Source organism: Vanacampus margaritifer, chromosome 5, assembly GCF_051991255.1.
Source record: "Vanacampus margaritifer isolate UIUO_Vmar chromosome 5, RoL_Vmar_1.0, whole genome shotgun sequence".
Lineage (NCBI taxonomy): Eukaryota > Metazoa > Chordata > Actinopteri > Syngnathiformes > Syngnathidae > Vanacampus > Vanacampus margaritifer.
In genome coordinates, this window is record NC_135436.1 from 20,884,432 (window position 1) to 20,900,284 (window position 15,853).

Genomic DNA, 15,853 nt, shown 5'->3' on the forward strand with positions numbered 1-15,853 from the left:
AAAAAATTAAAAAAAAAATTTAAGGGAAGGAGACAGCAAATAGGCAGCGCTGTGCAATTTTCTTCTTCTCAAACAAAAAGCGAATTAAATTTTAACATGAATATAATTGCAAATCTGAATTAAATATGGATATTTTCTTTTTCACTTGTTTCTTTGTCATGATAAAGCAGTATTAGGTCACATAACTCGCTGAATGAACAAATCAATTCTCCTAAAATGACTCTATTTGCCGCCCAACAGTTGAAGGCTCCGAAGAACCACAGTTATGTCCCGCTGGTACATTTTCTCCAGTGCCTGGTCTGACCAGCAGGGCCGACTGTCAAGCTTGTACAGCAGGGTTCTATTGCAGTCAACCGGGCCTTAGTACACCAAGTGGGCCGTGTGATCAAGGTCTGTGTGATGACAGTATGACAATTCAGTGAAGCCTCCAAAGTTGGCCCAATAGTGGTACAATTTGGAATTATGAAATTGTTAACTTTTTTTTTTTTTTTTAGTCATTCCTCCCCAAAATACTTAAAGCCATTATCATGTGTGGTTTCAGCTAACTAACACACTAAAAGTGTGCTTTCCTTTTTTATATGTAATGTTTTGTGATGGCAATTTTTTTTTTTATGTGGTGTTATTCATCAATCAGTCCATCCATTCGTCCATCTATGATGCCTAAAAATGATGTACAAATATTCCCACTAGATGGCAATATTACTCTGAAAACATCTTCCCATACCTTCTCTGTTGGTCTGCCATGTGTTTTCACGGCGTGAGTATTTTGAATTTACTTAGTGGTAATTTGTATGGCAGTTAGGAATGTCCATCCATCCGGAAGCTGGAGCCTGGAGAAAGGCACAATTGCTTTCGACATTGGAGGGTTTATCAATATTCTAATTGGACTTTTCTAATTTTGTAAGAAACCACTTCCTTGTAATGAGTTGTTTGCTTCCCAGGTTATTGGTGCCCCCCTGGTCAAATTGTTGCAAAAGCTCTGCCATGCCCACCTGGGCATTTTTGCCTAAATGGTAGTGCGTCTCCAGAGCCTTGCCCATCGGGAACTTACCAGGACAGAGAGAGGCAAGCAATCTGCAGTACATGTGAGGCAGGTGGGTGCCCCCTTTTGACTCCCTCAGATAACACAATGCAGCTGTTTAAATCAACAGAATACTTGAGCAAGCGTCTCGGTAAATGTTTTATTCATAAAAACTTCATGACATGATCCACATGCTGACATTAATTCAATTAATTAGCTTAATCTGTGTCAGTGTTGTTTTAATAATATTCCCATATGGGCAATGATTACTTCAATGTATGCACGTCTCATTTCACAAGGTTACTACTGTGATCTCAGGCTGAGTCCAGCCAATGGCTCATTGCTGAGGCTCTGCCCGAAAGGACATTACTGCCCTGCAGGCACAGGCATGTCCAAGCAGCACCCTTGCCCCATAGGCTCTTTCAACCCAAGCCAGCACGCGGACAGCCTTTCAGGCTGCATGCCATGTCCGAGTGGACAGTACTGTCCTTCGCTAGGACTTTCAGAGCCGGCAGGTTTGATCAAGGATGATTGCTACACTGTATAATGTATATCTGCATTGGTGTTATGGTTATGATCCTTCCCCCCCCCCCCCCCCCGACACTTATAGGACCATGCCTTGCTGGTTTTTGGTGCAAAGGTGGCGCAACCTCTCCAACACCATTGGACGGATTTTCTGGTTCAAAATGTCCTCTTGGTCATTACTGCCCAGCAGGTGACGAGTTCATACTGTATGTACAATATGTACAATGTGATTGACAAAAACAACAGACCGCGTCTGAAACGAAGTACTGTACACAAAACAAAAAGCAAACCTAAGATAAGCAGTACAACAGGGATGTGATTTTTCCGCTAATTCGCGGAATTCCGCTTTTTTTTATCTCCCCCCCAAAAAAAAAAAAAATCAGATTTTTTTTATTTATTTTTTTTAGTAGTAGTTCATTGTGTATGCACATGACTCCGACAGATAACATCTTCTGCTATAACAAAGACATTTGTGGTATGCTCTAATATGAGTTACTTTTCATTTGGTCATGATACAATTATTTGTTCATGAAATTTGAACTCTTCCAACATTATTTATGTGTTAACTTAGTAATCACATTAGTTAGATATGATGATATTCTCAGTGATAGTTTTTAAAAGCAAAGGCAGTCCAATGTTTTTGAATGTGACTGATTTTGAGTTGACTAAAACTGCCAATTTATATGGGATAGTTCAATATACATTGAAAATTTATGCTGTTGTTTTGTCTATTTCTTTGTCATGTGAGTGCATTGAAAGTACTTAAAAACACGGAAAACCCATGAGCTCTAACCCTAACCCTGGACCTAGCTGGGTGCCAACGGCCCCCAGACCCCCGGCTAAATTTTCAGATAATTTCACTTTGGTCAAAACACATCCCTGGTACAACTAATGGATGGATGGATGGATATAAAGCAAATGTGCACAGGGATGTAATTTCACATTCCACAGCCCGGGCGCACTGAGCAGTCATTCGTGGTGGTCAGATACCCAAAGGGTGGTGCTGGACATTCTTTCGGTCACAGTCCTTACATTTTCAAGTACAGTCCCAGGGTTTCGATGGAGCGCAGATGCAGCTTGTTTTACTAGCTAATGTAACCAAATGTATGCTGCGTGCGGTTAACATTCTGCTCCGTTCTAGTCTAAGGCCACTACTGTTTTATTTATGCTAATTACCGTCTGGTGGCCTCAGGGATTTTCTGACAACATTTATCTACTAACTTTTTAACACTGCTTTCTCCAGATTAATATGTTTACTTAGAGGGGAGGCACTGACCGTTTTCTTTCAAACCCCCCCCCCCCCTTAACTACTGACTGTGGCCTCAAAGTTTGTTTTATTCCATTTTTTCCTTTCGGACACATTATTACAGGTTACATCGATTTTGTTGCACTTATTCCATCTTAAAGTGCAAAAAGGTACAACAGGACATTTAAACAATAAGTCTAGTTTGGATTTGTACAATTTTAGTCAACTTCTAGTCTTCTCTTACAGGTACTACTGCTCCTATGGAATGTCCCATAGGCAGTTGGTCAAACAGCACAGGCCTGCACACACATGAGGACTGTCAAACCTGTCTTGCGGGATTTTACTGTGACAGAGCTGGGCTAAGTTTCCCTACTGGACGCTGCATTGGAGGGTACTTACTACTTACTAGGGGTGTTAGAAAAAATTGATTCGGCAATATATCGCGATATAACAGCGCGTAATTCTCGAATCGATTCGATATGCGGCCGAATCGATTTTTAAACTTTTTTTTTTTATGGGAATATTTAACAAAACGTCTTACTTAGGGTTAGGATTCACACATTAAGCATGGAAGAATGTTATATTAATGGAACATTAAGCCTTAATATTTTGTTTCAGTGCTGTTCAAACATGAAACCGACTGCAACCTGTTTGTTAAATGCAGTGGCTCAGTTATAAGCCTGAATTTTCAGATAAATAAATACATTTTCATACAAATCTTACAGTGTACATGTACAAGTTTACTGATTAGTATTTTCAAAATTTGAGTTTTAAAAAAATCGTAAAAATCAATTTATAGATTCGTATCAGGATTAATCGGTATCGAATCGAATCGTGACCTATGAATCGTGATACGAATCGAATCACCAGGTACTAGGCAATTCACACCCCTACTTCTTACTATATACTCTGCTTTGTATACATATATAGTGTCAAAAGTCAAGATGGAGTACAATTAACTTTTTCCATTTTGTTTCAGGTATCATTCAGACAGACTTGAGGCCGTCACCATATGACAGCTAGCTTAGGCGTTGCAATATCAGTATGCAAATTAGTCCTTTGTTCATGACTTTTTGGACATCATAATCTTCCGCTTGAAGCCTCACAACAACCTTCGGGGACAGACAAACTTTTCACCAGGCAGCAATTTTGCAATGCCGGTCCAATGTCAATTGGCAAGCCAAGGGCAAGGGCATACAGTATGATATGCTTATAAAAACTGCAAAACCTAAGCTGTCAAATTTCTGATGGCCTTACGCCTGTTTCAATGATAACCGAAATGACTTTTTTTTTTTTTTTTTTATGAAGTGTAAAGTGAATTTTGGAACACCCTGCTTAATGCTCATCATTTTTTCTCATTTTATGTAGGTATTATTGTCTTGGAGGAGCTGTCACGCCCACTCCTACCGACGGAATGACAGGAGGACCTTGTCCTGAAGGCTCCTATTGCCTGGAAGGATCCGCTGAACCAAAACCTTGTGATCCGGGAACCTATGTTGCTGTTACACATGCCACTAAGTGTGAGACCTGTCTTCCAGGCTCGTACTGCGTGACTGGCACTTTGCATCTGTGCCCTCCAGGTTTGATACGTTTAACAGTCCTATTAACAGTACTGTATACCACAGGCCTGTAGCCCGGCTGAGTGAGCCTAAATGTCGCCGTCTGATTTGTTTAATTGAAAAATCATGTTACCAGGCGATACTGTTTTACTGCAAGTTGTCAATAATTTGCATTTCAAGCACACACGTCTTAACCAGATGTGATTTTAAATATGGACAAAATACGTGAAACTGGCATAGGCTCCAAAACAAAGAAAAAACTAACTTTTTTCGCCTCATGTTTTCACCTTTGGTAGAGGTCAAAAAAGACTTAACTGAAGATTTACCAAGAGCCAAGAAGCCACTGTTATGCTAATCCAGAAAGCTAATACAACAAAAAGCAAATATTTGAGAATGTTCCTACATTGTCCCTGGTGACAACATACCCGTACGTCATATTGGCTGATGAGACGGCAGTTCTTGGAGGCTAAAGATTGAATGGTGACACGGGACTGCTTTGCAATCAATAGCTGAACACATTGTTTTTGTTCCCTCCAGCTGAATGACACTGGTATACTTGCCTATGACGTTTGAATCCCACTCCATCATTTTCCATTACACTTCTCAGTACAATGACATTTTAAGTACTTTTTTGGTGACAGGTATGGATTCAGCTTGTATTAAATTGTTGTGAATTTGTATCACTCCTTATAGTTAGTTGGACTATATTTTAGGGCTGTGCAAATAACCGAAATTCAATTACAATTTTAATTATTACACTCCACAATTACAAAATCAGCATAATTGTAAAAAAAAGAAAAGATTATTAATAATAATTTTGAATTGTTTAAATTTATATTTTTGCACATTTTAATTTTTTTTTAAATAACTAATTTAATAAATTTAGTTTAATCCAAAAGGAACTTGCATAATTATAGTGTTGAAAAGAATTGTATTTATTTTTTACATTTTGTGCCAAAAAAAAAATGATCGTCCTAATCGTGATTTCAATCATTACCAAAATAACCATGATTAATATTTTCTTCATAATCGAGCAGCCCTACTATACTGTTCTGTTTAAGTCCTTGTATTTGTTTTGCAGGCTTCTATTGCCCTGAAAGAACCGGCTTTGACTTGAGAAGCTGTCCAGAGGGAACGTACGGTCCTGCTCCGGGATACTGGTCTGTCTCTCAGTGCAAGCAGTGTGATGGTGGCCATTACTGCTCCTCCACAAATGGCACAGCTGTCAGTGGAGCGTGTCAGGAAGGATATTACTGCTTACGTGGAAACACCGTTCCTCGACCCGTCTCGCAGGCTGCAGGTAAACAAGCACGCAGGATGTGCTGCTCGTTTATAAACTGGCCGCTCGCCTGACACTTATATGGCAAAGAATCTCCATCAATGGTCCTGTTTTGAGATGTGTGTCAAAATTCAACTTTTTTCTCCTCTGTGTGACTCACCAGGAGAGGGGGGGCCCTGTCCTGTTGGCCATTATTGTCCCCAGGCCAGTATCCATCCTCTGCCATGTCCTCGTGGTACTTTCTCTAACCTCACCAAATTAGCCTCCCAGGTGACTTTCGTTTAAAACCACTCTCATGTGTTGGCAGCTCCTTCTCCTGAAGATGTAGTGGGATTAGGATCAGTGTTGATAACGTTACTTACTTAAAATAATTAGCTATACTTAGATAATCATTACATGCTCCAAAAAGTATCTGAGTTAGTAATTGAATTACTTCATAATAAAAGTAATTCATTACCAAGGAAAGTAACTATTTTCGCTGCTTTAAAAAATGTTTAAGTTTTTTTTTTTTAATATAATATTATGATTGTGTTCAAAATGCACTATAATTAGTAGAAAACTTACTTTTTTTTTTCTTTAATGAATGCAATTTTTGTCCTTACCCTATAGATAGGTCGCTTCTTTAGCTAGCTAGCTATATTCTATAACAAAAGAAAGGAAACATCCATACTGTATGTAGTGGGCCAGCTGATACAATCATATATTAAATGCAGTTATTGAGAGAGCCCATGCAACTGAAAAAAAAAATACATTGTTTTTATTGTTATTGCATCATTTATTCATTTCTGACCGAAAACATTGTGTCCCTGTGCGGTATTACATGCTTGTCCGTTATTGTTATTGTAAATCAATACTTTCTATCCTGCAGCTGTGCCTCACCACATCTGTACATCACTTACAGTAATTAACGGTTTTATTTGTGGCGGATAATCAATATATAATCCTTTGTGCATGTTAGCATGAGGAACACTTGCTTTATCATTAGGTCTTCACTCTTCTTCTTCCTTTTTTTTTTGTGTGTGTCCCACTTGTCTCTCTCAGGAGGATTGTGAGCCGTGTCTCCCTAGTTACTACTGTGATGCTGCTGGCCTCTCGGCTCCTTCTGGAAAATGCTTGGAAGGTTTCTTCTGCACTAGGGGTGCGGTTCGACCAGACCCACCTTCGGGAGAAGACGGTGGCGGACTGTGCCCAAAAGGTGATCAACACAAATGAGACAGCTGTGTTTAATTTTTGTGAAGTGGAGAATGCGGCACACACCAGATAGACTGATTATCGTCGCCAATATTTGGCATTTTAACGAATATCAGTATTTGTTTTTGTTTATTGTCTAAGGTTAAAAAAAAAAAAAAAAAACGTCAACAATTTGCAAATCTGCAAATTTGTTCAATAAACATATGCTTTAAGATATTTCAACAAAGTTAAGAGTTGGAATTTGTATTTTTTTTTAAATGTGACACCAATATTTTTACTGAAAATTAATATCAGTTAATAATCGGTATCGGTATTGGTATTGGACCTGGGGAAAAAAACAAAAACATATCGGTCTTACCATATGTTTAGTGTCCAGTTGCTCACTAAAAAAAAAAGAAAAAAAAGATGGATTCACACGTACCAACAATTGAGAAAATATTAAGCATTATCACGCCCTTCCAATCAAAGTCCTCAAAGGCTTGTCTGAAAGATGTTCTTGAGCAATGATCCTGTTGTATGGAGTCGAGTATTACGACAATAGTAAATGATAAACCAGTGTCTGTTCTGGTCAACATTGTCAATCCAGGCTGCAGGAAAGTTGTAGCATCAGTGGAAAACCTTCGACTGAACCTTTAATCCTCAGAGATTTACCATTTTCTACCCCCCCCCCCCCAAAAAAAAAAAACCTTGTCAGAGAGAATGTGAAACACCATGAGAAAACGTGAATATGGAGAGAAAAATACCCAAATACCGTGGCACAATGTTTCAGGCAAGTGAGGTTTCCCTGGTCGCCTGGAACATGGTGTAAAAGTATTACAACAGGTATCATAAGACAATGTGCAGTCTGTATGTGTGCAGCCGCTTAAGGCAATTAAGGATACATTTGTTCCACAGCACATTACAAGCCTTTCTACTCATGTCACAAAAGGAAACAAAGGCAAATGGAAACTGTAAGGAAAATAATTTCATTTGGAATTTACATAAACCCAGCGCAAGCCTGCTCAGCCCGTAAACAAAGCTCTTCTTCAAGTTAATAGGCCTAAACATGGAACAGCTGCTGTGTTGACAATGGAAATCGAAGCGCATCCGCTGCGGATTGTGAGTGTCTGCGCTTGTGTGCTTAAGTGTGCGTCTCTTTCATGACACCGGTGGACACACAACTAGGTTATTACTGCTCCGAGGGCTCCGCGGCTCCTCAGCTCTGCCCCCGGGGAACCATCAGCACAGAGGACGGCCGAGCCAGCTGCAGCGCCTGTCCCCAGGGGTAAACCCGCTAATGCAAGACATACACAGTCACTGTAAACACATATTTGTGCAATGGATTATGGGAACGTTGTTAATGATGGAACAAAACTTATTAATACAATATTTTATTTGGATAGGTTCTATTGTCCTAGAAGCAGTAATGGATCATTCTTCGAGTGTCCATTGGGTCATTACTGCCCAGTTGGGACATGGTCCAAATTCCTCTACCCATGTCCAGCTGGGTCCATCAATCCCTTCACTCAGATGGAAAAGGCCCAGGATTGCATACCATGTCCGTCAGGTCAACACACACTTTTTATTACTTTTACTTTTTACTTTTTACTTTTTACTTTTTACTTTTTACTTTTTACTTTTTACTTTTTACTTTTTACTTTTTACTTTTTTACTTTTTTACTTTTTATTTTAGTTTTGAATGTTGAAATCACATTCAATAGACCTACTGTAGTGGATGTACAAATGCACTTTATTCAAGTACAGATTACAGAAAAAAATGTCCCCTCCCCCACCCCCGACTATTGTTCTCCAGCGCGGTAATCGTCTTTGTAATGTTAAAATGTTTCATGCACCTCTTGCAGGTGCTCTTTTTTTTCTTTTTTTTTCTTTTGGAGAGCTCAGTATTGTTCATTCGGTAATTTTACCGATTTGACATGTCATCATCATTGCTCTCCTTTATTTATTTTATTTTTTTTTAATATACTGCATGTGCTCTTAATGTTGAGTCTTTTAAGTTTCTGTGCATCTCCTGTATGTGTTAAAAAGTTCTCCTGCTCGTGTAGGTTTGTTCTGTGCATCACGTGGGCTGGCTGTTGCGTCAGGCCAATGCAAAGCCGGTTATTACTGCACCTCCGGGGCTTGGTCGTCTACACCATCTGATGGTGGTTTGACAGGTGACCATTGTCCTCAGGGCCATTATTGTCCTCAGGGCTCCTCGGCCCCAGTACCTTGTCCCGTAGGACATTACAGCAACCAAACCAGGAACAGTCAAATATCTGACTGCCTGCCATGTCCTCCAGGTCAGCACTAATTAATTAATTAATCACATTTTGTAATAATTTGTCTTTTAGTTGACAGAAGATACGTCTGCTCTCCTATTAGGGTTCCTCTGCACCACCAGAGGGCTCTCTTTCCCTTCTCTCATGTGCTCAGCAGGGTTCTACTGTCCGAGGCACAATGCATCAATACCTTGCCCTTCTGGAAGCAGATGTCCAGCTGGATCTCGCCAACCAGTACCCTGCTTGCCAGGGACCTTTCAAAATCTACCTGAGCAAGTAAGAAAGATGTTGATTAATACTGTAGTCGTGACTTCCAGAAGAAAAACTCACACTCCTCAAACTCTTATAACACCTTTGAGGCACGTTAGCGCCATAACTGGGGATTGTTATGATATGCTATGATAAAAATCTCCTTTTGTTCTGACAATTTACCACAAGGAATTGTATTTTTCTTTTTAAACAATATGTGCATTATTGTGGCTATAGTTTACAATGGGGTAGTTACTGCAATACATCATATTGACAAGTAATTTTATTTCCTATAGTTTAGGCACATAAGAGAAAAAAAAACACAACATTAAAAAGCTTCTTGTTAAATTATGATTACCTGACAGATTCAATCAAAATGGAGCATTATTAGTTAGTAAAAGTGACATTTTAATACAGTCTTTGTACTGGATCTCGCCATGTTCTTCAGATGAGTGCATATAACCTTTTAAAATCCTTACACCATAGTTAGATGTTTTAATTGCGTACTCAGGAAAATGTTACAGTTCCCTTGAAGTGTTGGAGCATTTGTGCGTGCACCACAAAGTTTATAGTTCACACTCTACCTACGAAACAAGGGTCCGCCTCTGTTGGTTGTTGTAAACATCTGCTCGTTGTCGTAATATTTTCTCCAAATATGAATTTGCAAATTGCCTCTCCACAGGCCGAATGTGTTACATGCCCAGCGGGATTTTACTGTGCCGGCTTCATGGATGTCCACACAGGCAATATGTCCCGAATTCACACTCCCACGCTGTGTCCTAAAGGGCATTATTGCCCCCCAGGTAGGACACCAGCCATTTTGACAAAAGTAGTGTATTATCAGACTATGCGGGACACAAGTTATGGCCACAAGCTCAGTTATAACAATATAAAGTATTTCAATGCTTGGGTTATGGTGGTCACATTTATTATGTATTTGTTCCCTCTAAACAGGTGGCTGTATCAGTTAACAGCTCATTATTTGACAAATGGTTGTATCGGAGTGTATTCAAGATAAAATGGTCTTTTTGAACTCTTCTGTGATGCGCGGTCCCCGACCATCTGTACATATGATATGCTATTTGTCCACAGGGTCACAATCTGGTGTAGCATTCCCCTGCCCAGCTGGTACCTTCAGTGGCCATATGGGCTTGTCCACTGAGTTGGGCTGTGAACTCTGTTCTCCTGGAGCGTACTGTGCCTCCTCTGGACTGGAAGCCCCCACTGGGCTATGTTCTCCTGGGTAAGACTGAGCTCACTACTTAAAGATAGGGTCCGACGGATTTCTGTTGCAGTTTGTAAACACAACATTCAAAACGGAAGCTCCTCCCGTCTGGCTGAAGGGTTCACGCCTCCTGCTTTTGACAGCAACTCAGCCCAGCACCAGCCCGGGACAGCAGCCAATCAGGAACAAGCACAAAACCAGTCCACCAATCAGGAGCGGGGGTTCGCACAGCTGAATTTGCATATGCAGATAAGACACAGGAATCAAACACACGAGGAGAGTGAAGACGTAGGCAATCCCAAGCGTCTCCGCCCAGAAATGTCCCAAACAGGCCAAAACTAAATAAAAGGCCAAAATTTAGGCGGGGAAAATGGTCGTCAAGGACAAAATCACCATCACACATTGACAGAAGCCCAGAGACGCCAATTGAGATTTAATTTGTATACACCCAGCATTTTTTTCTTTTTTTTTTTTTTTAGGGAAATCCGTTGGACCCTACACTTAAAGTCTTGTCATAGTTTAACACATTTGTTAGAAACCAAATGGTACTGGCAGGACCGTTTTAGAGCGCCTTGTTGTTGTCTATAAATGTGCAAATGTCACACAGAGAAAGGCAAACATATATAATATAAAGCTAAACTAAAATTTTGATTTGACAGCCCACATGTGGAGCTGGCGCGGCAACGTTTAGAGTGCCTTGTTGTTGGCAGTGAGTGTGTGCATCACTCGGGGGAGAGAATGCAGAAGAGGGAGGGGGGAGGAAACTACATGATTGTTCATTATTTTGAAGCTACATTGCATCTACTTAGCCATTCTTTTAATCAGTCAAATTTGGAAGGTTTGCAAAAAACACCTCTTGTGTAAAAAATACATTTGTTTTTCACTACAGGGATTTGTAATTGAGTCATCATTTGAGCCCAGTTTTTCTATTTCCTTTTTAACAGCTTACATAAATACTAAATGGCTAGAAACTTTGATAAGCACTGAGTACATAGACAAATCGTATTAACTTTACAGTATCTCATTAATTGATTCCATAACAATTTGTCTAAATTGTAAAGAGACCTTGTGGACACACCGTAATTAAATGTCACTTGTGCTTTCACAACTACACTTCCTTCGCCTACCCCATCTCTCCTTGTCCTCTGCTTTAGTTACCTCTGCATCCACAGGTCTGTCTCTCACCAGCCTGAGGACGGCCCAACTGGTGGGCGGTGCCCTGCAGGGTCCTACTGCCCAGAGGGTACCAGCACTATGGTTGCATGTCCTGCAGGCACTTTTAGCTCCATAGAAGGTGACTCATTCCACACAATTATTGTGAGAGGGAAATTTGCCAGAATAGGCTGCTTCATGTGATTAGATAATCTTGTTTTTGTCGTTGTGAAACAGCATAGGATTCATCAGCCAAGTACACTTTTCAGTAATTTAAAACAATTACATCTTATGAGCACATAACAGCTCATGCTTTCTGTTCTGTATATGTGACAGACGCAGCTGTTGTTTTAGTCGGAAGACATTGTACAATATGCAAGTTCTCCTTTTTCTTGAAAGTAAAGCAACTGTTGTCTTTTTTTTCCACTGTTTAGCAATAAAGACATTGACTGCACAATAAATACAATATAAAACCCGTGAGTGTAGCACAAACCCAACACTGCTCATCACCCAAAAAAAACACACCATATGCCTGCAGTGTAGCATGGTGGGGGCAGCATCATGCCTTAGGGCATAGAGCTGGGACCTTAGATAAGATGGAGGGAATTTTGAGCAGTTCTAATTCTGAATAGCAGTCAATGTTGGCACAAAACACCTAGAAACAAAAAAAGTGTGATTGGCTAATACAGACGCTCCCCACCTTCCGAACGAGTTACGTTCCGGACGATCGTTCGTAAGGTGAATTTGTTCGTAAGTTGCTTCAGTGCTATATTTTGTATTATAATTTATGTTTAAAGCCTATATAAGTATATTGAAGGTTTATATAAGTATGTTTAAGGCTTGTACAAGTAACCTGCATTGGTTTGTACTGAAAAAAAATTAATAAAATGGAGAGAATACGTACAGTACTGTACTGCACTACGTATGTTAGAGAGAGAGAGCGAGACACACACACACAGTATGTACATGTACGTAATAAGATAAATAAAATGAAGTTTAACTTACTTTTGGAAGATGTACTCGATGCTTAAGGAGATGATGGAGGAGGAGGAAGAGGAGGATTTTATATCATGAGAGATTCTTCGTCGTCGCTGGAATCGGCTTCAAAAGTTATTTCCTGCTTCATGGGGACCGGCGTTTCTTCCTCCTCCTCGACACGTTGCTCAGCCTCCAATGAGCTCTCACAGCGCCAAGCGTCGGTATTAGCGGCGGAAAGAAGCACTACGCGCAGTACAAAATCGAACTTACAGCATTTCTTTCCGAACATTTTTCGACATACTGTACGCGCAGACATGTTCGTATGTACCGTTGTTCGTAACTCGAATGTTCGTAAGTAGGGGAGCGTCTGTAATGATCACGGGGGTGTGTAGATGTCTTTGGATCCACTGTATAGTAATTGAACGACAAACTAGGAGCTAATAGCACCTGGACAGAGATATAACAGGAAGAGTTGGACACACACTAAGGAAAATACTCCCAAAAAAAGAATGAGACAACTTTTAAATATTAGATAATAAACATAAAAAAATAAAATACACACCAAGGAAAATACTCCAAAACAAAGAATGATACAACTTTTAAATATAAGATAATAAACAAAAAATAATAATTTAAAAAAAGTAATACATATTAATGTTGGAACTGAAACACTAGTCTATATTAAATAATATATGTAATATTTCGGATACAATATTGTGTTTGTTCAAGGTGCAACGTCTGCGGATGACTGTCAGCTTTGTTTGCCTGGTCATTACTGTGCCCAAGCTGGCCTCTCGTCCCCCTCTGGACCCTGCAAGTCTGGATTCTACTGCACAGAAGGTTCCATAACTGCCACACCACTTGTTAACATTACAGGTAATGTCAATGTGAAAACATTTTTGCCATACCCATTTAAAATACTACTACTATAGTCTTACGTCATCCTGTTATTTTCAGATCATATCATTTCCTTTTCAATTCTACAACAAGCCTCAAGTTAAAGATTTTTTGTTTTACCTCAATATAAATGCGATTGTGGTGTAAAATTGTGCCTTAATTTGTCAATCTTTCTTAAAGTCCCTGTAAAAATTTTTTTTATGTCTGAGCGTGTTACATGCCCAGCAGGATTTTACTGTGTTGGTTCCTGGATGTCAGCACAGGCAATATTTCCTGGATTCACCGAATGCGCTGAAACCACACTCGCTCAGCTGTCAACTGTCAATCAAATGCGACTACTAGACCTGGATGCTCTTAGTCACATAACTAAATGTGTGAGCCACAAAAATATATCCGCTTAAAGCCACTCCTTTGCCTTCTCTCTGAGAAGTGCATCCACTTATGGCCAACAACGGGCCACTCTGAGGCAGTTATGCCAGCGCACTATCCAGAATCCTACCGATCAGATCTAAATATTGCATTTTAAACATAAAAAGAAAAAATAACTTTTATTGCTGATTTTTTTTCCTTTCAAACCAATGGCCATTGGTTTTGACTTGATTGCATCAGGGAAATCTCCATGCTGCATTGACCAGTCCACGCTACTTCTTGTAATGAGGCTGTTTCCCCTTTAAATTACTAACCAAGGGCTTTTTCATTTTTGAGTTAATATAAAGAATAAAGACATCTGACAAAGGTTTATTGTCTCGGGTACAGGAGGCGGTGTGTCTCTATTTCCTGGTGAATCAACCCTGGGTCAGTTCCATGGAGCCGTGTGTCCTGCTGGCCACTATTGTGTTGAAGGGAGCATGAAACCAAGCCCTTGTCCTCCAGGTACAAAACCAACATCACCTAAGTGGCTACGAAATCGAATTATTGTGAACCGGTATCAGAAAGCTGCTATCAAATGATTTTTCTAAGCCCTTGTCAATTCTCCAATAGACTTTTGGTTTGTGGGTGACAGCTTGCTTTTAACTACATTGGCTCCATAGGTGATGTACAGTGCCATAAAGCCCCTAAAGTACACTAGAATACCGTAATGTATTTGGAATTCTAAAAGGAGGCTGTAAAACCTAATGGCAGTCCAATAAAACTGCCATAATGGTCGGTGGACTGCTTAACCAAGTGAATCAATGTGGTCATTTTGCAGACCCATACAATGTAATGCTAATGCAATGTTTTTATGTGCATGTTGTGACCCATAGTACATGACCATTTACCTGATAGGCACTTTCCAAGGGAAGGTGGGGGCTGAGTCGGAGGCCGACTGTGAAGCTTGTTACCCAGGGTCCTACTGCCCATCTTGGGCGCAGACCTCTGTTGACCTCCTCTGTCCTTCAGGTTGGTTCTGTCCATTGGGGTCAGTGTCTGGACATCAGCCAGGTACATATGTGCATTAACACTTGTTGTACATTCTTTTCTTTTTTTTCTTCTTTTTTTTTTTTACTTTTTGAACTCTGAACTTTTCTGCCCAATTGTGTTTTAAGATGAGTCATAGTTGCTTTACAAACTGCAATGCATCATTCTAAATAATTGCAATAATAAACATATATTTTAACCACCAACATTGGTCACAATATGTTGAGTGACACTGTTTAACTTGCAATTGTAAAAAATAAAATAAAATAAAAATACATAGGCCATAATTTGATGTAGACTCAAACTCTCTCTATTATAAAACATTTAATGTCTGTATATACTAAAAATGAGTTAATGATTGTATTCTAAAATTATCCATCCATCCGTTTTTCTAGAGAAGTTGAGCAATTTTGAGCGATAAACTGGATACACCATGTATTGGCCGCCAGTCAATCAAAGAACACATCGAACCATTCACACTCATATTCATGACTATATAGTAAAACAAAATAAAGAAAAAAACTACTCACACTTTTCACATATAATGGAGGTAACAAAATGTTTTTAGAGCAATACTGTCAACTAGTGATTGATAGGTATTTCTCTAATTGTGATTTATGAAGCCTTTCTTCACTCGTACAGTGGATTAAATTTTACACATTGTTCAAATGCCAGGTTCTTGTGAAAGAAAAAAAATGTGACCAGGATCAGTAATTTCACATTTTTTCCACCATTAATGGAACCTATAACCTGTACATGTCAATTGCAAATATATATTTTTAACCTTTTCAAGAGGGGAAGTAAAAAATTAACATCAGAAATTCTGTGGTTGCACAAGTGTGCACACCCTCTTATAATTGGGATGTTGCTGTGTT

At 39.6% G+C, this 15,853-nt stretch overlaps 1 protein-coding gene across 13 annotated transcripts in view; it reads left to right on the forward strand.

Annotated features, from left to right (window-relative positions):
* The window catches only part of LOC144052618 (uncharacterized), a 74,767-nt gene that overhangs the window by 19,363 nt on the left and 39,551 nt on the right, over nucleotides 1-15,853 (forward strand). For 12 of the 13 annotated variants that reach the window (XR_013294260.1, XM_077566849.1, XM_077566850.1 and 9 more), the window contains exons 34-52: nucleotides 241-390; nucleotides 942-1,094; nucleotides 1,321-1,536; nucleotides 1,632-1,736; nucleotides 3,039-3,183; nucleotides 4,161-4,372; nucleotides 5,433-5,651; nucleotides 5,794-5,900; nucleotides 6,672-6,825; nucleotides 7,986-8,085; nucleotides 8,204-8,367; nucleotides 8,864-9,100; nucleotides 9,183-9,355; nucleotides 10,011-10,131; nucleotides 10,421-10,571; nucleotides 11,708-11,847; nucleotides 13,413-13,559; nucleotides 14,337-14,453; nucleotides 14,847-15,002. Coding sequence is in view for 12 of the 13 variants with exons in the window: in XM_077566849.1 (XP_077422975.1) it covers nucleotides 241-390; nucleotides 942-1,094; nucleotides 1,321-1,536; nucleotides 1,632-1,736; nucleotides 3,039-3,183; nucleotides 4,161-4,372; nucleotides 5,433-5,651; nucleotides 5,794-5,900; nucleotides 6,672-6,825; nucleotides 7,986-8,085; nucleotides 8,204-8,367; nucleotides 8,864-9,100; nucleotides 9,183-9,355; nucleotides 10,011-10,131; nucleotides 10,421-10,571; nucleotides 11,708-11,847; nucleotides 13,413-13,559; nucleotides 14,337-14,453; nucleotides 14,847-15,002 (2,967 nt within the window). In the remaining variant the exon portion in view is untranslated. The remainder of the gene's footprint in view (nucleotides 1-240; nucleotides 391-941; nucleotides 1,095-1,320; nucleotides 1,537-1,631; nucleotides 1,737-3,038; nucleotides 3,184-4,160; nucleotides 4,373-5,432; nucleotides 5,652-5,793; nucleotides 5,901-6,671; nucleotides 6,826-7,985; nucleotides 8,086-8,203; nucleotides 8,368-8,863; nucleotides 9,101-9,182; nucleotides 9,356-10,010; nucleotides 10,132-10,420; nucleotides 10,572-11,707; nucleotides 11,848-13,412; nucleotides 13,560-14,336; nucleotides 14,454-14,846; nucleotides 15,003-15,853) is intronic. The other variant, XM_077566853.1, reaches the window with a different exon arrangement.